General features: G+C 42.9%; 1 protein-coding gene across 2 annotated transcripts in view; it reads right to left on the bottom strand.

The window, feature by feature from the left end:
• Positions 1-7,682: 7,682 nt before the first annotated feature.
• The window catches only part of SH3D21 (SH3 domain containing 21), a 193,263-nt gene continuing 176,982 nt past the window's right edge, over positions 7,683-23,963 (bottom strand). For both annotated transcript variants that reach the window (XM_069223855.1, XM_069223856.1), the window contains one exon: positions 7,683-10,648. In XM_069223855.1, coding sequence (XP_069079956.1) covers positions 10,610-10,648 — 39 coding nt within the window. In that variant the 3' untranslated portion in view covers positions 7,683-10,609. The remainder of the gene's footprint in view (positions 10,649-23,963) is intronic.

Genomic DNA, 23,963 nt, shown 5'->3' with positions numbered 1-23,963 from the left:
ATGCAGTCCTACAGCACTGGCCAGCTGTTAAATATTACTAAATATGAACCCGACCGTGCAGGAATAACCGAGCATACAGCACAGTTATTAGATGCTACATTACTATCACATCAAACTGTCCTTTTAATAGCCACACACAATGCCACTAACACATCACACTGATCAGTTAATAAATACATGTGACTGCGGCAATATCATATCACAGATTCCAGTCTGTAAATATACTCATCGGCAATAATGTCACAACGCCTCGTTAGGAGGTACAGGCGACTGCATTAACTATAGCTCATGCCCTAAAGTAACTATAGCTCACGCTCCCACCATACATAGTGTTATCATCAATGACGTAATTTCAAAAGTTGCAGTGAAGTTATGAATGATGTCACAGAACATGTCATGAGTGATATAATGTGTGAGGTAATGGTAATTAGCACTGCATGGTGAGTGTGCAACTTATAGTTACTTTATGGCATTAGTTATAGTTACTTGAGATAACCATGGCCCTGGTTTAGATTTCTGCATTTGGGTTACTCCGTCACAATGGTGACGGATATCCTGTCCATCAAAATCGGAATCCCATTATTTCCTATGGGATTTATATTTCGGCAGTTGGGATACACATCACGTTGGGATGGAGTAACCCATCTGCCGAAATCTAAATCAGGCCCTATGTTTGGTAAATTTCAGAGGTTTTCTTAGTTTAAAATGGTATGTTTTAACTGACACTCACCTTACATCACTTTAACCTTTGTTTTTTCCAGTGAATTTCTATGTTTTTTTAACGTAAAGTAAGATGTCCATTACTGTGCCTGATGTGGCGTTGGTTGCTCAGCCCCCTTTTATTAACTATATATATATATATATATATATATATATATATATATATATATATTTATATTTATATATATATATATATATATACATATATAAAAGACAAGCCTGTTAACTTTTCAGTGGCAAAGCACATCAACATAAACAAAGCAAACAAATTTACTTTGTCAAATAGTCACAAATATTTATTATCACATGTACATTTTATAAATACATACATTGCGTTGTTTAGTAATACTTATTGTCACTATATATGTAAATGAAGCAATTTAAAAAAATGCTACAAACCTGTCTTTCAGTATTTTTTTTTCACATTTTTCAAACCACAAATGCAGCTCAGTGTGCATTAAAAATTATGGTACACTCTCCTGGGGTCATGGATTGAATGACCTAAGAAACTTGGTGTTTTTTTTAATGTTGCTGGGGACTGCTGCACTCCCTTTAACTCTCCACAAAATAAAGAATGTCTGGTGTACCCCCACCGGGAACAAACAATATAATTAAAAAGCTCTCCCAGGGAATAATAGGACACTCCTTTCCTGGAGCAGTGAATAATAAATGAGCGGCTCCTGCCACTATAACATAATTTTTGTGGGTGGGGGGGGGGGGGTTTGGGTGTCCCACTCCCACCTGAAATATCCATTTTTTATATTGACTTTAGGGAAGCCCCAAGGCCTCCGCAGCCCCTGCCAGCTCCCAAGCAGCCATACTGGGACACCCACACCATTACTAAATTTTTGGGTCCCGGGGGAGCACCACGACCTCCAACAGCTCCCAGGCAGAACCCAGACTGGGTGCCAGCTGAAACAGGCCACTGTTTTACCATGGCCGCCCAGGTGTCACCAGGGACATCCACATCTTTACTAAATGTATGGCTCTTACCGGCTCCCTATCCATCAGCCATCCTGGGTGTTAGCAGGAACCGGCTCTATTCCTTTGCTCCCGTCCAGACAGGAGCAGTTTTTTTTCTCTGCTCCCACTGAGTGGGATCAAAGCTGTGTTTAATGCCTAGGAGAGTGTAGGTAGATAATTAGATATGAATTCCAGGGCCCGCAGTCACGTGGGCAGGAAACAAGACTAAGGCGGTCATTCTGACTGCGGCGGGCTGCGGTCGCCGCGCGCCATGCGGTCACCGCCAAATGGCCGCTCCGCGGTCAGGAGACCGCGGATGCCATTCTGGCTTTCCCGCTGGGCCGGCGGGCGACCGCCAAAAGGCCACCCGCCAGCCCAGCGGGAAAGCCCCTGCAACATAGAAACCGGCTCCGAATGGAGCCGGCGGTGTTGCAGGGGTGCGACGGGTGCAGTAGCACCCGACGCGATTTTCACTGTCTGCAAAGCAGACAGTGAAAATCTTCATGGGGCCCTGTTAGGGGGCCCCTGCACTGCCCATGCCAGTGTCATGGGCAGTGCAGGGGCCCCCAGGGGCCCCACAACACCGGTTCCCGCCATCCTGGTTCTGGCGGTGTAAACCGCCAGAAACAGGCTGGCGGGAAGGGGGTCGGAATCCCCATGGCGGCGCTGCAAGCAGCGCCGCCATGGAGGATTCCCTGGGCCAGGGGGAAACCGGCGGGAAACCGCTGGTTCCCCTTTTCTGACCGCGGCTTTCCCGCCGCGGTCAGAATGGCCCTGGAAGCACCGCAGGCCTGTTGGCGGTGCTTCCGTGGTTCCCGGCTCTGGCGGTCATGGACCGCCAGGGTCGGAATGACCCCCTAAGTCCCATGGCATGAGGTCCTCGGGTTACTTCCTCTCTTAAAGCCTGGTGGATTGGGTCCCTGGGACCTTACAGAAGCACAGGGATGGGAGCTGCATGCCACCCTCTCCAAAAAATTAACTTCATCCAAAGGCATGGGGAAGGGCCACATGTCCTCCTCCCCTTCAAAATTACGTCAGCGCAGGGTGATGTGGTCCCCAGGGAATACTAGAGCCTTAGGAAAGGGGCTGCACACCTTCTCTCCAAATTTATTAAGTGTGCCAAATCCACCCAGGCCCTGGCCCACCCTGAAGGCATTTATCTATTTACAGAGGGCAGGGGACTGCCATTTTTTTCTAATGTTACCACTGTATTGTTAAAGAAAATTTGTTTTTGGCCCCCAGGAAGGGGGAAAGTGGTTGGTCCCTCTGTGACCTCTCTCTAGGCCTTGTGGGTTAGATTAGCCCTACGTTGGCCCCCTATATGTTTTTTCATCTTTCTACAAGACAGGGGATAGAGTTCCAGAGTCCTAAAATGGCTGCAGCAACATCTTTGTTCATGTTGTGGCAGCCAAACAGATCTAATCTTTAGATCTGTTTGGTTTGGGGATCCTCCATGGCGTAATGTATATATACATACACTTTTAACCTTAACTTCTTAAAAACTACTAAATGGATTTAAACCAAATCACAAAAAGCACATTTTCTGGATCAAGATTTAGCTTTTTGGCAAATTTGGTGTAATTCCGTTGAGCTGTTTTTGAGGTATTGTTGTTATGGGGAAAATGTGTTTTGGGACTGCCCTTTTTCTTGGCCCCCAATTGACGGGTCATCCAGACACTTTCCAAAAAGAAGCTGAGGTGGATGAGACTATTTTTGGCAAGTTTCAAGAAGATTCATCAAAAGGCGTCAAAATCAATATTGGAGTAACATGCAGTGGCTGGTTTGCAGGGGGGTGTGGTGGAGAGGAAGTATGCAGCACTATAAGATTCAGTGCGACAATAGTGGTTCAATGCATTGACAGAGGCACACTGCAAAGTTGTATTTTCAATGTTAGATATTTTCCTCCATTTAGTCTAGAGGAGTTGAATATGGGTTGCAGAGTCAGATTGGATGCAATGAAGATGTGTACAATACCGTAAATTAATATTTAGCACCTGGTACTACTTTATTACAGCCCCTTTGGGAAATGCCCTGCTGACTGACAGGGGGCCCTACCAAACCCGTATCCCAGAAAGAAGAAAATGGGAAGCTGTGAGGGGGCAGGCCTGAGTCATTGACATGTTATTCAAAGTAGAATAAAGTAGTGGACGTGCTCTTCTGCTGTAGACTGCTCAGGGCGGAATCCCTAATCCGGGCAAAAGAAAGTTGCCCACGTAGGGAGTTCGCCTGCCGAGTACTTCAGGAGCTCCGGTGTTCCATAGTAGTAACCAATTATCAAATGGGAAAGAGAAGTCTTAAACCTAGAACCATATTGAACACGGGGGTACATTTTTTTTTATTTAGCAATCCAAGATGGTGGACGTAATTTGGATGGTAAACAAAAATAACAGTGTGAAAATTCTCATCTTAAATGTAGGGCAAAAAGTGTTTTTAGGAAAAAAATAAACGGATGAGTGGGTTGTGGGAACAGGTGGAGTGAAGTAACATGGTGTCAGAAAGAGTTAAGGGGGTGATTCTAACTTCGGCGGGCGGCGGAGGCCGCCCGCCGAAGTTCCCCCACCAAAATACCGCTCCGCGGTCGAAAGACCGCTGAGGGTATTTTGGGATTTGCCCTGGGCTGGCGGGCGGCCGCCAAAAGGCCGCCCGCCAGCCCAGGGCAAATCAACCTTCCCACGAGGACGCCGGCTCAGAATTGAGCTGGCGTAGTGGGAAGGTGCGACGGGTGCAGTGGCACCCGTCGCTTATTTCAGTGTCTGCATAGCAGACACTGAAATACTTTGTGGGGCCCTCTTACGGGGGCCCCTGCAGTGCCCATGCCATGGGCATGGGCACTGCAGGGGCCCCCAGGGGCCCAGGGGCCCCGCGGCACCCCCTACCACCATCCTGTCTCCCGCCAGGAACAGGATGGCGGTAGGGGGTGTCAGAATCCCCATGGCGGCGGAGCGCGCTCCGCCGCCATGGAGGATTCTGTAGGGCACCGGAAAACCGGCGGGAGACCGCTGGTTTTCCTAGTCTGACCGCGGCCGAACCGCCGCGGTCAGAATGCCCTGCGGGGCACCGCCGGTCTGTCGGCGGTGCTCCCGCCGACCCTGGCCCCGGCGGTCTGAGACCGCCGGGGTCAGAATGACCCCCTAAGTTTCTAAAATAACAAGATGATAGTTGGGAAAAAACGTTTATTTATTAAAAATGGCAAGGTGACATTTGGGAACAGAGGAGCATGTTTTCAGACAATGATAAACTGATGTGTAGATGATAACTGAGTTTATTTAATAAATATTTTAAACTGGCATTTGGGGACAAAAGGGTTTTTCCAGAACATTTACAGGGAGGTTGACGAATAATATTGCAGTCTTTGAAATGTATCTGCGCCTCTTCCTTTTGGATTACGATTAAGATCTGCTACAATTTGATACAATTTGTTCCGACCTGCTGTATACCGGGTCTAACTTTACTGTATATGGACACAGCACTCCGAGGAAGCGTCCTGAGGATGGTCTTGTGAATAATTACCACTAGAGACTGAAACAACAACTATTTCACATTAGCCCATCAAATCCACAGGCGATGCTTCATATACAATAACACAGAAACATTACTTTTGGGCAGAATGGTTGTACACCATCTAAGGCCCCTCCAAGAACTGCTGGGTTTAGCAATTGATGTGGCCTTTTGTGGTGTGTGCCATTTGTTTGACTCTCCGTGTACTGAAAGAACATTTATTACTGTGTGATTTAGTATTAAAGAATTTGTTGTGATAATTGTATTGTTTGCATTGTATTACACCTGACACAGAGTATGTTTCTGTCAGTATAGGTTAATTTTGTGTGGACTGGTCTCAGCTGAGACTAATTCTTTGAATTACAGATATAATCATAGCAAATGTATTCCTTTAGGAGCCTCTTTGTATATGTTTTGCATACACATTCCCAATCTCCTGTGAGATTGCTGGGTTGGGTTGTGCTAGTGTGTATCCATTCAGAAAACTATAAACTGATGTTTGGAAGCAAAATTAGTTTATTGAAAATGAAAATGTATGATAATTTGGGGCAATGTATTGTTCAAATATAATATATAGTCATATGTTATAATATATTGATAACAATATACGGAGGGCATAAATAAGTGTTTTGCTACATATGGCAAGCTGGCATTTGGGATAAATGTAGGTTTTCTTCAAGCAATAGCATACTGCTCTAAAAGGTGCAACATTAGTGTGTTTCTTAAATATATTTGAAGGCTGCCATTTGAATGATACTTCTGACATAAAGACTTATATTGCTCATGGTTTAACCACATTTCCTTGTTGCTATAAGATATTCATTTGCCGCTACAGCTATTGTTTTATTACTCAGGTTGATGTATCTATGAACTTTATTGACAATAGTTTTTGTGACATTGTTATAATCTGCTATCTGAGACTTTGACGTGCAAGATCAGCGTAATCCAAAGGATATATCTCCTATCTGAATCTGTGAAGCCTTCCTTAAATTGACCAGTAGCTTTTCTGGCAGAGCCATTATGATCAGCGAAACTGAAAAAATGGCTCTTCAGCACAGAACATCAGTGTAGTCATATTTGTTTACATTTTCGTTTTCTCACCTTCCAAATATATTCTCAGTCATTTTTATGACTAACTAGATCATCAGTCATTTTATGACTGAGAATCTACTCAGAAGTGATTTAGTGAAATCAAAAGAAGAGTCCGGTCGATGTGAACCCACATTGGAGCTGGATGTATGAGATTGGAAGCCACCTTCAGAGATCTATGTACAATATTGGAACCAAGTCCCTTGAAGTTTAATTCAAGTGCTCTGGCGACGTGCCAGCGTTAGAGCAAATGGGCCTGATTCACCAAGGTAAACATACACTTTTGTGTAATCGTACGCTTTTTCAGTATTCACAAAACTGCATTTTAATAGTAACTTTACGGAAAGACATCGCAGTTGGGGCGGAGAACTCCGCACATTAAAAGTTAGGTCTGCCCTGTCTTTTTAAGTGCGGAGCTCATCACATCACATCACCCCGACTGTGGGGTCTCCACACCCATAAACCTACTATTAAAATTCAGTTTTGTAAATACTGTAAAAGCACTAACTTACACAAACCATTGTGAATTAGGCCCTGTGTCTTCTGATGTAGCAATTTATCCAACTGCTTATTAACTGCAGTAAGACAAGAGACGTAGGCCCATATTTATACTTTTTTAGCGCCGCATTTGCGTAATTTTTTTACGCAAAAGCAGCACAAACTTGCAAAATACAATTGTATTTTGTAAGTTTGCGCCGTTTTTGCATCAAAAAGCAGCACAAATGCGGCGCTAAAAAAATTAATATGGGCCCTAGATTGACCCACATTTACTAGGCATATTGGTCTTCGCTTTTAAGTCGCTTGCAGTTGGCATCATATAAAGAACACATCACTCTTCACATGTGATCTAAGACTCAACGAAGAATACATACAATTGAAACAAGCATCAAAAGATATTTTTATATTTGTTGCATTCAGAAGGTAAACCAGGCAATGGAAACTGTTGTGCGCCCTCTGGTGTCTGTTAATAGATGCTGGAGTTATGGACATTTCTTTAGGATGCTGCTCCATCATTATCTGTATAGCAGTCCTATGGCGGATTCTGGAGATGTCCTAAGTGTTCTGAGCATTAGAAGGAGCGCCATGGAGTTATCGCTGTGAAGATGCTCATGTGGCGCCAACTGTCTAAATGATGACCTGTTGTGGAATTGTGTACAGGATTCTGGTCTTTATAACTAGTCCTGGTTTTATCTAGTGAATATGGTCCATTTTTATCTTTCTGTGACTGTAATGCTATATTTGATATCCTAATAAAAATTGAAGGTGAAAAAAGTAGTTTCATGGTTAGAAGTGTTACAGTAAAGTGTTTCAGCTTCCCTTGAAATGTACCCACCTCTAGCTCTCAAAGTAATACAAGCATGCATTAGACCTTCACTGTTACACATGCATTCAGAAGAGAAATAAACAGACGCTTTGTAAATAAAGTTTATATAGTCTATTACATAAACATATATTTGAGTATTTTGAGCTAAGTTCCACATACAATATTGGTCCTGGTCTGCTTTTCATGGTGCCATCTTCTGTGGATATCTGCACTGTTCTACCCACTTGCAGCAAAAGTTGCACAGAAACCATCAGCAGTTCATATCTGTACTTTGTCTTCACAGTGTACTTCCCTCAGTGTTCTCGGGTCTGAGGAAATATCCTTGGAAAAGAACATTCAGAGTATAGACACAGGTATAACGTACTTAATGGAAGGTAGGAAGAGAAGTGGTCAAGGTTGTTGAGGCTTTGTAAAGCAAATAGGCAAATTACCGCTTCTGCTGGCAAATATTTTGAGAATCTAATTCAAAATCTACCCTCCCAAAAAAAAAATCGCTATTTTTTTTTAATAGAAGATGCATTAATATAGTCGTGGGGTAGACATTTAGCAATCAGTGATAGGATACTAGGGAATTATTTTTCAGTGGCTTACAAGGGAAATCCAGCTATAGATGCATTGGTCTCACCCAAGTTGAATGTGTTTGAGTACAGTTAAAGTCCCGTTGCAGTGTCACAAGCTTATCTGAAGTCCAGGTCAATGTTCGGGGTCTACATAGAAGCTCACATCTGTGCTTGAGAGCCCACTACTATTACAATTATGTTTTGGATGATGCTAAATGGCAGTGCTCTAGGTGATCTTAACACCTCGACCAATATTTTGGTGGACAAATGCTCCAACAAATGCCGAAGGCAGTGCTGACATCTCGATGCACATCTGCAGACGGACCCAATTATTGTGCTTGTGGGTACTAACGTTCTTCAACTCTGTAAATCAAAGAAATTCCAAAACTGCCGCATTTTTATGTTTGATAAATAGTAAGTCAAATTGGGAACTGGAGAACATGAAAGGACGCAGGTCAGATCAACCTTCCACTTCTGATTGAGTTAGGTGAACGTAACCATCAATTATTTTGCAACAAACTGAAAACCACTACAGCTATCTGTCTGCTATAATACCACAGGGAAAAGCTAGAACATTGCTGGGCTTCCTTTGCCTTGGATACCTCTCCAAACCTAGTCACTAGGCTACGAGGGCCTGATTCACAAAAGTAAACTTGCACTTTCCTGTAAGTCTTGAAGTGTTTACTATCCACGGAGGGATGTATGAGTAGTATCTTTACGAGTGTAGAGTCTCTGCACATAAAAAGACCGATTGTTCTATGTGGGAGACACCGCACTCGTAAAGATACTACTCGTAAATCCCTTTGTGAAAAGCAAACAATTGTAAACTTAAACAAAAGCATAATTTTACATTTGTGAATCGGGCCCTGGCTGTCTCCCCACAGCCAGCAGTGGTTCAGGGACTGACAATGATGGCCTCTGTTGTGATGTCCTTCTGCTGTAGACAAACAGTGTCATGGGCTGTAGAGACCATGGAATCAGTAGATGTTACATAACATTACATCATTAAAAAAAAATCCCATTCGATTGAGGAACTCTAATGAGGCAATTGGTACATTTCCAGTTCTGACCTGAATCCATTGTATAGGCACTTTGGGCTATATTTACTTAAGTAGCACAGGGTCACGTGGTGCAACACAACGTACACTTGGCAACCACTTACTGGAATTTTAAAAAGTGCGCACAACATTATGGAGTGTTGAGGGAGAGCCAGTGCAACCCTTAGTAAACATACCCCTTCCTGTCAAGCATTGTGCAATGGATTATGGTGCTCTCGGCCATTTACGGCTTACATACTGGAATGGGCTCCAGGTGCTGTGAAAAGCATGGTCTTTAATGAACAAAGTATCCACTGGGATTGTTCTGTTTTTTCTCTGGTACAATGTCCCGCTGTTTTTTCAATAATGTATGCTTCACTCTATTTGGGGAGGATATAACAGCAGAGGATTGTATTGCAGTGAAACTTGTATTTGCTCAGATTAACTGATGTGAGAATAGCCAGTTGCAAAAATATGAGACCTATGAGGACACCTTTACAAGAGAACTCTGAATCTTACATGCTCATGAATGTCCATTCCATCATGCAACCAAAAGGACATCATAGATGCACCAACGTTAACTCGTATCAGGGCAGTTCCTATGATATTAGATAAAACCAAACATCCCATTATGTCTCCCACCCATCCATCTCCAGGAAACCCAGAACACCTCGGAAAAAAGCAGAAATCTCCAAAGTGGTTCCAATATTCCAGGATGCAACGTGTTGGAGACACAGTGCCACATAGACCTAATAAACTGAGTGTTAAGTGCATTAAATACAAGAAAATACAGTGTTTTGTGATATTACAAATAAACAATTGCTTTGTACATACGGGTAATGCAACAAATGCTTCTTCTCTCAGCACTGGCAAAAGTCTAGAAAGAGTAGGAACCATTATTGACAGAATCAACAGCACTCTAGATGCTGGCTCACTCCTCAAAAATGTACCATCGCGTTTGATGTCTCTTGAAGGTATATTTCACTTCAAATGCATAGTTTTAGGTTATTTATGTGTCTTGTCCTATATATCGCAATATATTAGTCCTCCAGAGAGTCAAAATACAGAAGTGGATTCCACTTAAAAGACATCCTCCAAAAGCCTTCTTCTCCAGATGGAAAAACATTAGTCTGTGTTTTTGTTGTCACTCTGACATTGTTGTGGATCTAAGAAGCCTTATTCAACAATCCCATGGATTGTTCTCAAGTCAAGAAGAAAAGAGACTGGCTTCTCCTACAGGAAGGCCTGGTGAGACCTCATTGGCCTAGTTGTGGATTTTTGATATAACCACAAACTAAAGCGAAGTAAATCCAGGATGTCAGTCAATGGATATAATAACAGGAAGCAAGGTCCAGTCCAAGTCTCAGAGGATGCTTGCCTACATTGCTTCACTAATGTTGGAAGAGACTGTAGCGGTCCTACAAGGGCACATGTTTCTTCACTCTCTCTACCTCAACCTGCAAAGTAAAGAAGGAAACATTAGTGGAAGGGAAGAGGCATGTTAAATAATTTTGTGAAAAGAGGTCCTAAATGATTATTTACTATAAGACAGACTATTCCAAGGCCATGCAAATAGTGCATTCTCTGCATATTCGCATATAAGGCTGCTGCAAAATTTCCTAACAGATTGATGCTTCTTAAAAGCTGATAAGACTGCAGTAGACTAGGCCCCTGTCTGATATGGGACTGATTCTACTTTAGTCCTACCGGTCTTTTAAAGGGAAAGGGCAGACAGAGGCAAACCCAGGCCTGTGACGACCTTTCTTTTGGACTACGCACATTTAACACCTCCCATCACTTTTTGTAAGGCTTAGATTTACTCTGCTGCTTTTGTTAGCATAAGGCATTGTTATACTACTTCTTCTGAGTGTGTGCAGCTTAAGGGCAATGAGGCAAGCCTTCTAACATAAATTACTGCTACCCCTCGAGACTTTCAGAATGTTAGCACTATAGTTATACATTAAAACTCTGTTGAGAAGCTGTTGATTACTAGAGAGTTAACTGTCAGTCGGCTGCTGGTGTTGAAAGTGCACGTTTTAGTCTGCATGTTACAATGTTTTAATGAAATAGAAGAGGAAGATATTTGAGAACTCACTTAACACGTGTCCTAATTTTTTTCTACAGCACTAACCAACACCAACCAACATTTGTATGGCAAAATGAACCCCTTCATTTTGGTCCTTTCCTAATTTAAAGTTTTAAGTTTTACCAGTTTGATTCAATCAAGATGGCTTCAGGAGTGCCACACTTTTGTCATAAGTAAGACTGTTGGCGCTCTAGTTGTTCTTTGGAATGCTCTGGGAGCAGCAGCGGCTCCTCTGCTACCGCAGAACAGCGTCGCCCCGCTGCTTTATGCAGTGAAGAAAAGGGAAAAATAAACTGACAATAACGCAACGTTACTATCATTTTATTTTTCCTTGGGAGCATGGTTAGGGCAGGGCGGGGCTTTGCTGGGCTGGAGGAGGGCTATGTGCTCTAAGTGCGCATTACACTTTGGCCGGCCGTGTTGGGCCGGGCAAACAATCATGCGCACTTTTCCTTTCTCCACCCGGCTGTATTGAACAATCGGGAGGAGAAAGTGCAGAGGGTCCTACTTCCTATCTGAGCGCCGAAGCAAGGCGCTCAGACCAATCACGATGCTGCTGTCATGCTGTTGACAGCAGCGTCATGATTGGAGGGGAACTGTCTCTCCCAACATAAAAGTTACGTTTTTTAAAATGTTATTTTATTTTATTTTTAATACCCCCTGCCCCACCACCTCTGTTGACAAGTGGCTGCTACTGTCTGGGAGGTTGCTGTAGAACACAAGGGAATCAGCTGACAGGCTGCTCCTGTTGGAAATACATGTTTTACTGAGAATGTCAGACTTCCTTCTCATATGGCTGACAAAGGAAGTGTGAATTTACAGAAAGTATGCTCTCATTTTAGCTTCTACAGCACCTTCCATAACCTTTATGGGAAAATCATGAAAAAACAGTATTCTATCAAACATGATTCATGAAATCCCAACAGAAGGCTTTTTCACAGGGTAAAGTCATTTTAGAACATACCACAATTCCTAAAATTAGTATGGTACCATCAACAAATGATTTATATTGTAACTACAATCTGTTATCACACTTGATACGTTCTCCTTTTTGTGACCCTCAAAACCTACTGTTCATTACAATGCATTTCAATGGGGTGGTTTCATGTATATTGGTTCCAATTGAAAGTTATGCAGTATTTGGTAAAGGGGATGCCAATAAAAGGGGGGGGGGGCAGAAAATGGCTTGAAATCCAGTACACTTTATATTAACTTTTGTATTTCGTGTAGCACGAAATCAGCCAGTCAGACTTTGCTGCAATTTGGCAACATTAGATACTAAGGAGCACAGATGATTCTTTTGGGTACTACAGGTAAGCAGTGTAAGTATTTCTTAAGGTATAACGTTTTTCAACTTAGTGATATCTTATAGCACAATACTACTAAAAGTAGCAAGGAAGCCCAAAAATTTAATTAGACTGCATATGTAAAGTTTCTGATTTACAACATGAACAACTGAAAGGCCCATTTATGGTCACATGCTAATGGAAACCTATAAGCAAATACATAACAAATAGAATACATCTTAACCCCATCCGTTCTTGTCGGCCAATGGACACCTTCTCTGGTGCAGGCCCTGACCACTGGCTGACACCAGGGAGGGGTTTTAAAAATCCTCCAATGCTTTGCACCCAAGGATTTTTTTTTTTAACCCCTGGGGAGACAAGGAAAAGCTTCCATGTCTATATCCGCGCTTCCCACCCACCCTGATGTCACACTTGTTTTCCCCAAAGGAGTAGGAAGCAGCAGGTAAGGCTCCTTTCTATTCCGGTGGGGAAAACGGGCACAAAAGGGCCTCCCCAGCTTTCAGGGAGGCCTCGTTTGAAAGGGGAGACTCTCCCCTTTCAAACAAGGACTTCCTGAAAGCGTTTCCTGGCCGTAGATCGCAGGCGCGCTGCTATCCACAGCCAGGAAACACCACTAGACCCCAGGAATTTACTCTGGGGGGGTCAGCCCTTGTAGGAATGCCCCCCGGGGAGGAGGGGTGGGTGGGAAGAACAACTTTTTTTAAAAAATGTTTGTTTACCCCAGGGGGTGCGGGGGGGCGCAATCGCCCCCCAGGGGTTAAAAAGACAAATGAATAATTAAAAAAAATTGACAGGGTGTAGCCCGTGAACAGGGCTGACCCCCTGTGGGGGCTTTTTTTTTTATGGATGGTTTCCCTGGGGGGCACAATTCCTGACCCCTCCCCCCCGGGAAACCACACAGCTTTAAAATAAAAGTGATCTCTCTCTCTATATATATATATATATATATATATGTATATATATATATATATATATATGTGGAGAGAGAGATTGAGACTATAGAGGGAGAGAAATATCTCTCTCTCTCATATGTATATATGTATACAGAGATCACTGCATGTGTGGTTTCCCTGGAGGCTGTGATCGGGCCCCAGAGAAACCACACACATATAAAAGTGATCTCTTTCTATATACATATGGAGAGAGAGAGAGAGAGAGAGAGAGAGACTCTTTCCCTATATATATATATGTATATATAAAGAGAGAATTTATATATATATATATATATATATGTGTGTGTGTGTGTGTGTGTGTGTGTATATACATATAGCTTTTAGGCAGCAATAAACATATCAAGATAACTCTTGTGAATATGTTCCTGCTAGAGAAAGAGATCGGACTTTTGTCTAGTGGCAGTTTTGGCACCATAAAGAAATGCAGAAGGTTTATATGCCAGCTTCAAAGGACAGATCTGTATTGTTGTGAATAGCTGAGTAGATTAGTAAAGCCAGCTGTTACCTGTGCTTTAAAACAAATAAAATGTATGTGCGAGGGTGGCTAAGGAGAGATGAAGAGCACTTTTGCTGGGTGGTAGTGAGGGAATCCGAGGAGGAGGTCATGGGATGGGGAGCACCAAAAATGATTGTCACACTGGCGCCGCCAGCACTAAAGGCTGTGATGATCGGTATGTGGCAATGTGAAGTAATAGTGTATCTTTTTTGTTTTTTTCAGTGACTTCAGAGAATCTACTGATTGAGGGAAGAAGCAATGGTAAGGTGATTGACATTTACTGTTGCACACATCACACACCCACCAGCAATTTTGTGACCATATCTGCCATCTACATGAACTAGTGCTTGAGAGGGACAGTTTAGCCAGTAGCAGAGATGGTGTCTCATTGGATGACTGCGGCTCAAGCCCTAACTCAGGTTATGGGGACAGCTCTGAGGCAGGATCAGAGACTGCAGATACTGAGACAGCATTTGAGGGAGAGGACTATGGAGCAGAATCTGGGAGTGATTTTTCAGTTGGCGGGGTCCCATCCGATGACTCCTCTTCTAGCGATTCTGAGGGAGACGATGAAGACAGTTGTGCTGTCCCTTCGCAAGCACGTCTGTGCAGTGGAACAACAGCAGGTTAGCCCAACCCTGAGAGCAGGAGAGCAGGTGTGTGCAGCGGCAAGCACAGACAGAGTGCTCTCTTTGCAGCCCCCCAATCTAGTACGGCCCCAAATTACACATTTTACTGGTGACGCTGGATGTAAAGTCGATATGGCCAACGTTTTGCCAATTGACTACGTCCATCTCTTTTTGGATGTTGACTATCTTCAGCAAACTGTGCAGCAAACGAATTTGCATGCTGGACAATTTCTGAGGGAGCATGGAGGCACTCTAGGGCCCTGTTCTAGGGCACACCAGTGGACTCCCACTTCACTGGCAGAGTTAAAGGCATTTTTGGGCCTTATGCTCAAAATGGGGTTAGTGCAGAAACCCTCAATGTAGTCCTATTGGATGACTTGCATGGTTTGGGTAACCCCCATCTCCACAACATATATGAGCAGAGATTTTTTTTGCTATTGCAGTGCATGCTGCATTTTCAATGACAATTCTGCGGCATTGCCCCAGGACCAACCGCGATGTGTACGTGCTCACTACAATTCATGATGAGAGCAGTTCCCCATCACGATTTGGTGACAGATGACCGAAGTCCACAAGCCCACGTATATTCTTGAATACAATAAGTACATGGGCGGAGTGGACAAGAACGACAAGGTTCTTCAACCATACAATGTGAGTCATAAAAATCGCACTTGGTACAAGAAACTGTTCACCCACCTGGCCCAGATGGCAACATAGAATGCATATGTTGTTTATATTCAGGCAACCACAGGAAGACTCATGTCTGTCCTTGACTTTCACTTGTCTGTGATTGAAAGCCTCACTGCTGCTACAGATGCAGTAGCCTCCACTTCATATGTTCTGGGGGGTGTGGCAAGGCTGCTGTAGCAACACTTTGCGCCAGGCATAATGTATGCAAAGGGGGTGTTCCTCCCTTGGGGGGGGCAAAGAAAATGGTGCAAGGAAATCTCATGCAGAGTACATCAATAGCATCATAAAAAATGGCACTATTGTCCCCTACCCTGTGCCATGGTGTGCTGTATTTTAAATACGGCACACACATGGTGGTGATAGGGGGGCAGTAAATGGAGCAAGTAAAGTGGTGATGCACTGTGTGCAGTACCACTTTTCTTAAATATGCCCCTAAGTGCGCTGATGGTGCATGAAAGACATGTTTTCGTGGGATTCCAGTAGCTAGGGGTGGAAGGCATTAGTATAGGTTCACTTGGCAATTATACAGGATTAGTCAGGACTCTGATGATGACAGAGATATGAATGGGTAAGAAAAGTGTACGGTAGGTGTGCTTTCCCAAGGATATTGCATAGGTAGAAGGCAGATAGTATTAAAGGTAGTACAGATACACATCATGCACACCTATGGATTCAAACACATTGGAGCCCCTCTCAAACTGAATTACTATGCCACGTGTGGGTCAGTATTTGACCTGCTTGCCATGTTCATCCTCCTTCAGAACTTAGTAGATGTTTGATTTGCTGTATGATAAGTGCATTACAGTCACAGCACTGCACATAATAGTGGCTGGGACATTTGCTAAGTTCTCACGGACTGCCCTGTGTGCCAAACACTACCCTTCTTCATAGTTTATGATGTTCTCTTTAGGGAAATTCAAGAAAATTCCCCAGCACATCTGCCTTAGTTTCAAAGGTGGATATGCTCACTCAGTTTGATGAATGGTCCTCACAGGGCATTTTCAGACACCCCAGATTGCATCCACAAACTGGATGGAGTTGGATTTAGCACAGTGAGTGTGCTAAAGGTGCATAAAAGACATGCCTTCCTGAGCCTCATGTGGCTGTCATGGGAGCCATTAGTAAAGGTTCCTTTCGCATGACTTCGGTAAGGTTCAGGAAGAAGGAGGCGGTTACTTGACAAGTTGTAAAATGTAGTCAAACTTATTCTGTTCTGTGGCGTATGAATGTGATGGGCCTGTGTCTGGCGGTGGTAAGTTGATGTGAGTGCAATGATCGGTTGGATTGGACCAATGGCCGGCGGTGTGAAAGTGTTGTGTGTTGTTCATGAATGGCGTTTGAATAGACCATAAAGCAGTTAAGGCTCACCTTCAAAAGGTTGGTTTCAATATTCAGATATAAGTATTTATGCTTTGAAACCAGAATTTCTGGAGGTGCTAAAACCAACCAGTGTGAGTGGTGGATTAACTTTAACAAACTAGTACCAGGGAAGTCCAAGGGTGCAGGACTTGTGTGGCTCTCACAAGTCTTTCTTCACCCAGAAGCCCCTGAAAATCACAAACTTTGGTTGAAAAACACATTTTCCTTGCATTTCCATGAGGGAAAGTCCTGGAATCTGCAGGCAACCACAAATGTCCTACCGCCCAGCATTCCCCTAAGTCTCCCGAGAAAAACTTTGCCTCAATTGTGTGGGTGGGCAAGTGGTCGTGACAGGGAAGACCCCAAAATGTATTGAGGAGACATCAAAATTATCTATCACAAAAGAACCTGTTTTTGCAGGACGGGCACCTGCATTTTTGATCCTGGCCCCGGCGGCCATATAGAGAAACCTACCAAACCCAGACATTTCTGAAAAATAGACACCAGGGGGAGTCCAAAAAGGTGTAGCTTGTGTTTTATTCCCCTAAGTTTTCTTACCCAGAATACCCTGCAAACGTGAAACGTTGAATAAAAACACTATTGTTCCTTGCATTTCTGTCATGTAAACTACAGGAATGTGCAGGGATCCACAAAATTCTTACCACCCAGAGTTTCCCCATGTGTCCTGATAAAAACGCTACCCCACTCGTGTACCTGTGCCTAGTGTCCGCGCCAGGAATGGATCACACCAGGGTCACAGTAGCCCTCATGCTAGGACTATCATTGACCCTTACGTTACCCATTACTGTCACAGGCACTAGGCCCAGGCACACCAGTGGGGTAGCTTTTTTATTGGGATAAGTTGGGGAAAGCTGGGTGGTGAGAAGTTTATGGATCTCTGTATACTGCTGTAGTTTAAGTCACAGAAATGCAAGTAAAAATAGTGTTTTTATTCAACATTTTACCTTTGCAGGGTATTCTGGGTAATAAAAACTTTGGGAAATCCACACAAGCGATACCTCCCTGGAGTCCCCTTGATGTGTGCTTTTCAGAAATGTCTGGGTTTGATGGGTTTCCCTAAATAGTTCCCGATCCCAGGACTAATTAGTAAACTCACGTTAGTTATCATTATCGCCACAATACATGTTTGTCCCCTCCCTGTGGTGGGCACTTGGCCTAACTACACAAGTGAGGTACCATTTTTATCGGGAGACTTGGGGGAATGCTGGGTGAAAGGAAATTTGTGGCTCCCCACAGAATTTGGAACTTTCCATCACCAAAATGTGAGGAAAAGGTGTTTTTTAGCCACATTTTGAGGTTTGCAAAGGATTCTGGGTGGCAGAACCTGGTAAGAGCCCCACAACTCACACCAACCTAGATTCCCCTAGGTATCTAGTTTTCAAAAATGTACAGGTTTGATAGGTTTCCCTAGGTGCCAGATGAGCTAGAACCCAAAATCCACAGCTAAGCACTTTGCGAAAATCGCATCTGTTTCCAGTGGAAAACTGTGATGTGTCCATGTTGCGTTTTGGGGCGTTTCCTGCCACAGTCACTAGGCCTACCCACACAAGTGAGATGCCATTTTAATCGGGAGACTTGGGGGAATGCTGGGAGGAAGGGAGTTTGTGGCTCCTCTCAGATTCCAGAATTTCCCATCACCTAAATGTGAGGAAAAGGTGTTTTTGTAGCCAAATTGTGAGGTTTGCAAAGGATTTTGGGTGAGAGAACCTGGTGAGAGCCCCACAAGTCACCCCATCCTGGACTCCCCTAAGTGTTTAGTTTTTAAAAAGGTACAGGTTTGCTAGGTTTCCCTAAGTGCCAGCTGAGCTAAAGCCTAAAATACACAGCTAGGATTTTTGCACAAAACGTGTCCGTTTTCAGTGTGAAAATGTGATGTTTCCACGTTGAGTTTTGAGGAGTTTTCTGTCACGGGCACTAGGTCTACCCACACAAATGAGGTACCATTTTAATCAGTAGCCTTGGAAAACTGCTTGGTGGAAGAAAGTTTGTGGCTTCCCTCAGATTCTAGAACTTTCCATCACCGAAATGTGAGGAATAAGTGTTTTTTAGCCACATTTTGAGGTTTCCAAAGTATTCTCGGTGACAGAACCTATAGAGAGCCCCACAAGTAACCCCATCCTGACTTCCCATAGGCGTCTAGTTTTAAAAGATGAACAGGTTTGCAAGGTTTCCCTAAGTGCCGGCTGAACTAGAGCCCAAAATCCACAACTAGGCACTTTGCGAAAAACACATCCGTATCCAGTGGAAACTGTGATACGTACATGTGTTTTGGGGAGTTTCCTGTCCCTAGCATTAGGCCTACCTACACAAGTAAGGTACCATTTTAATCAGGAGACTTGTGGGGGGGGTGAATGCTAGATGAATGGAAGTCGGTGGCTCCCTTCTGATTCTATAACTTTGCAGCACGAAATGTGAGGAAAAATGTGTTTTGTAGCCAAATGTTAAGGTTTGTAAAGGATTCTGGGTGACAGACCCTGGTGAGAGCCCCACAAGTCACCCCATCCTGGATTCCCCTAGTTGTTTAGTTCTCAAAATATAGAGGTTTGTTAGGTTTCCTTAGGTGCAGGCTGAGCTAGAGGGCAAAACCTACAGCTAGGCACTTTGCAAAAAATGCATCAGTTTTCAGGGGAAAAATGTGATGTGTCCACAAAAGTGAGGTACCATATTAATCAGGAGACTTGGGGAAGTGCTAGATGGCAGGACGTTTGTGGCTCCTCTCAGATTCTATAACTTTGCAGCACGGAAATGTGAGCAAAATCTGTTTCTTAGACCAAATTTGACGTTTGTAAAGGATTCTGGGTGGCAGAACCTAGTGCGAGCCCAACAACTCATCCCCATTCTGGATTCCCCTAGGTGTCTATTTTTACAAAAATGTATAGGTTTGCTAGGTTTCCCTAGGTGTAGGTGCCGGTTGAGCTTGAGCCTAAAATCCATAGTTAGGCACTTTGCCAAAAACTAATCAGTTTTCAGTGGAAAAATGTAATCTGTCCACGTTGCATTTTGGGGTGTTTCCTGCCGTGGGCACTAGGCCTACCCATACAAGTGAGGTACAGTTTTTATCAGGAGACTTGGAGGATCACAGAATAGAAGAACAAGTGTTATTGTCAATTGTCTTTCTCTACATTGCTGCCTTCCAAATGTAAGACAGTGAGTAAGAAAGAAGTCATTTTGAGAAATGCCCTGTAAATCATATGCTAGTATGGGTACCCACGAGTTCAGAGATGTGCAAATAACCACTACTTTTAAACTCCATAGCGTGTGCCTATTTTGGAAATACATAGGTTTCCCTGATGCCTATTTTTCACTCTTTATATTTCACCAAATGAATTGCTGCATACCCAGTATACAATGAAAAGCCACTGCAAGGTGCAGCTCATTTCTTGGCTTTGGGTACTTTGTGTTCTTGATGAAACCACAAGCCCTATATATCCCCGCAACCAGAAGGGTCCAGTAGACATAATGGTATATTGCTTTAAAAAATATGCCACAAATGGAAAAAGTTACCGAAGATAACGAAGACAGAAATGGCTGTTTTTTTTAACTCGATTTTAATATTTCTTTCTTTCAACTGTTACTTTCTATATGAAAACCTTAGAGGATCTACATAAATGACCCCTTGCTAAATTCAGAATTTTGACTACTTTTCAGAAATGTTTAGCTGTCCGGGATCCACCATCTTTTTTACACCCATTTCTTTCACTAACTGGAAGGAGACTGAAAACACAAAAAATAGTAAAAATGGTGTAAGTCCCAGTAATATGACAAAACTGTGTTGAAAAATGTGGTTGTCTGATTCAAGTCTACCTCTTCCTGAAAGCTGGGAAGATGGTGATTTCAGCACCACAACCCCTTGATTAATCCCATTTGCGGGGAAAAAACATGCTTTCTTCTGCAGCATTTTTTCCCATTTTTCCTCCCAAAAAACAAATTTTAGCTTTATTTTGGCTAATTTCTCTGTCTCCTCCAGGAGCACCTGCAAACTCTGGATACCTTTAGAATCCTCAGGATGCTGGCAAAAAAAGGACACACATTTGGCATGGATAGCTTGTGGACAAAGAGTTATGGGGGCCTAGGGGTGAACTAACCTAAATAGCCAAAAAAGGGCTCAGCACGGGGGGCAGCAACTAAAGGGTTACTCTACTTAAGTTTTCTTTGCCTGCTCTTTGGCTCACAAAATAAAACTGGCCCTGCATGCCAAACAAAACCAATCTTTCTTATACACCCCTGTGAAAGAAAATGGAAAATGGACCTAAGAGTGAGCCACACAATCTACTCTTTGGAGGATGTGATAGTTGACCACTAGGAAAAAATAATAATCTCAATTTCATAACAATAACAATGACTGCCTTGCTTTCATTTTGGCCTTCACATGTAGCACAATCCTACGAAAAGTGCCAAGGAAGCTCAAAAAATAAACTAGACTGCATATGTAAAGTTTCAGATTTATTACATAAAGAACTCAATGACCCATTTATGGTCACATGCGAAAATAAATCTATTAACAAATACATAATGATTAGAATACATCTTGCTCCACATAATTGTTCTTTGTATGTTAGCTGGCTCACAAAATAAAACTGTGCCCAGCATCCAAACAAAAACCACCTTCTTTATGTACGCCTGTGGAACAAAATGGAAAGGTGATGTAGCAGAGAGCTACACAAACTACTAACTAGAGGACATTATAATTGGCCATTAGGAAAAATATAATAATCCTAATTCTTATAAGATTAATGATTGACTTTCATTCATTTTGGACTTCATATGTACCACAATCCTACTAGAAGTAGCAAGGAAGCATAAAAAATAAACAAGACTGCATATGTAAAGTTTTAGAATTTACTACATGAACAACTAAAAGATACATTTATGGGCACATGATTATGTATATCAATAAACAACTAAAATAGATAAAAAGAAAGAAATCACAATAAGTCTGATTGCCACTCCTTAGTTATAGTCAGTATTCCCAAGGATAGGAATTCCTCAGGTATTAGCTCTCTAATAACTTTCCACCCGTTTGACGAATCACCACAAAACTTTCCAGACCTGTAACATTTTCTACATTTTGAAATGATGCAAATTTTGTGGTGAATCCTTAAGGGAGTGCAAAGATAAAAGGCGGGTCCCAAAATGGGTTTTTCCACCAATGCTTCTCCATATACTATTGTATATGATGTAGCGCGAAAAGAGTTGAATGGATTTACATGACATTTGGCAGGATTATACATTAGGGTGCAAACCTGATGCTTCTTAGGTATTGCAGGTAAGTAGAGTAAGTATTTTATTAAGTTATAAGGCATTTAAACTTAGTGATATCTGTCACCACATTTTACAAAATGTTGTGAAACTACTGCAGGACATAGCCATAAACGTACTTAAAAATATGTTTAAAAAATATAAATGTATCTACCTATTACCTCTTAAATACAGTGGCAATAGGTAGGGACCTACTACTTACCTATATCTAAGGTCCTAACACTGAATACAGCCAAAGTGTGGTAAAACTAATATGGCTGCCTTTTCATCCTCTAAAAACAGCCATTATCCAATTAATTACGGGCCTGTCATCGCTAAGTACCACAGTATACTGCAAAGTGATCACGGTATACCATGGCCCAAAATATAACTAAGGCCAAGCTGTATAAATGGATTGTGGTATGCTGGCATCACTCATGGTGTTGCATGGACAATGCAATACTTAAGACAGAATTACAAAGGAACGCAAGGCCACAATGTGTGTTCCTGAGTTGACTGGAAAATCTGGAGAAATGCAGGCAGCGCAATTTGCTATTTTGCATTACTCTGCACACCATTATCTAAACTGCTGCTAAATTTGAGATAGATCCATATGTCATGACACTATAGCCACTCCACTATACACTATTCCACTTTACCCCACTCCATTTTACACCTCTCCACTCTACAACAACCCACTCTATGCCACTTCACCATACACTATTACACTGTATGCTGCACCACTGTATGCCACTACAGTCTATGTTACTCCACTGTACGCCAGCCCACTGGACATTACTCCACTATACGCTATTCCAATATACGCCTATCTACTGTATGCCAATCCACTCTACTCTGTTCCACTGTTTGCCGCTCTACTCTACAACACTCCACTGTACACTACTCCACTGTATGCCACTCCAGAGTATGGCACTCCACTTTATGCCACTTCATGCTACGCTATGTGACTGGACCCCGCTCCAATATATGCCATTCCACTGTATGCTATTACACTCTACCCCGTGCTACTGTACGTCACTCCAGTCTACACCACTCCATTATATGCCACTTCACTATATGCTACTCCACTACACACTATTACACTCTACTCCACTCACTCCACTGTACACTACTCTACACCACTCCACTCTACACTATTACACTGTACACAAATCCACTTTAGGCCAGTCCACTCTACGCTATTACACTGCATGCATCTCCACTCTACACCTCTAAAGGGTATGCCATTCTAATGTATGCCACTCTACTATACGTTACTCCCAGGACTTAATTTGAACTGGGGTTTGGGGGTGGGGAGCACCAGCACTTATTTTTTAGGGTGGCACTTATTTTTCTGCATCAGGCATTTATTGCGGGCAAAAGATACATATGGGAAGGACGGAGGAAGATAAAAACGAAAAAGGATCACAAAGGGAGAAAACAGAAAGCTGCATGACTGAGCTGAAGGGGCAGGGAGTGGCAGTAAAGGGATTAAAAAGGCCTGAGATGGCGTTAGGATTACGCAGCTTCGGTATTCAGTGCTCCCACATTTAAATGCAGCAGCCTTGTATTTCAAAGGAGTCCTTTGGGCACCGGCACGTTCTTATTTACAAATTAAGCACTGGTTACTCCAATATATGCTATTCCACTCTATGCCATTCCATTGTATGCCACTTCACTTTAAGCAATTCTAATGTATGCCACTCCACTCTACTCGACTCCACTCCAGGCCACTGCAGTGTATGACACTTCACTCTATGCCAGTTCATTCTATGCTGTTTGATTGGACCCCACACCAATGTACACCACTCCACTGTATGCTATTACACTCTACCCTCAGGTCACTGTACACCACTCCAGTCTACACCACTCCATTATACGCCACTCCAATGATCACTACTCCACTATACACTATTACACTCTACACTGCTCTACTGTAGAACATTCAACTCTATGCAATTGCACTCGATGCTATTACACTGTACACAACTCC

This window comes from Pleurodeles waltl, chromosome 3_1 (assembly GCF_031143425.1).
Source record: "Pleurodeles waltl isolate 20211129_DDA chromosome 3_1, aPleWal1.hap1.20221129, whole genome shotgun sequence".
Classification (NCBI taxonomy): domain Eukaryota; kingdom Metazoa; phylum Chordata; class Amphibia; order Caudata; family Salamandridae; genus Pleurodeles; species Pleurodeles waltl.
The sequence above is the reverse complement of the archived record's forward strand: the minus strand, read 5'-3'. Positions and strand labels throughout refer to the sequence as shown.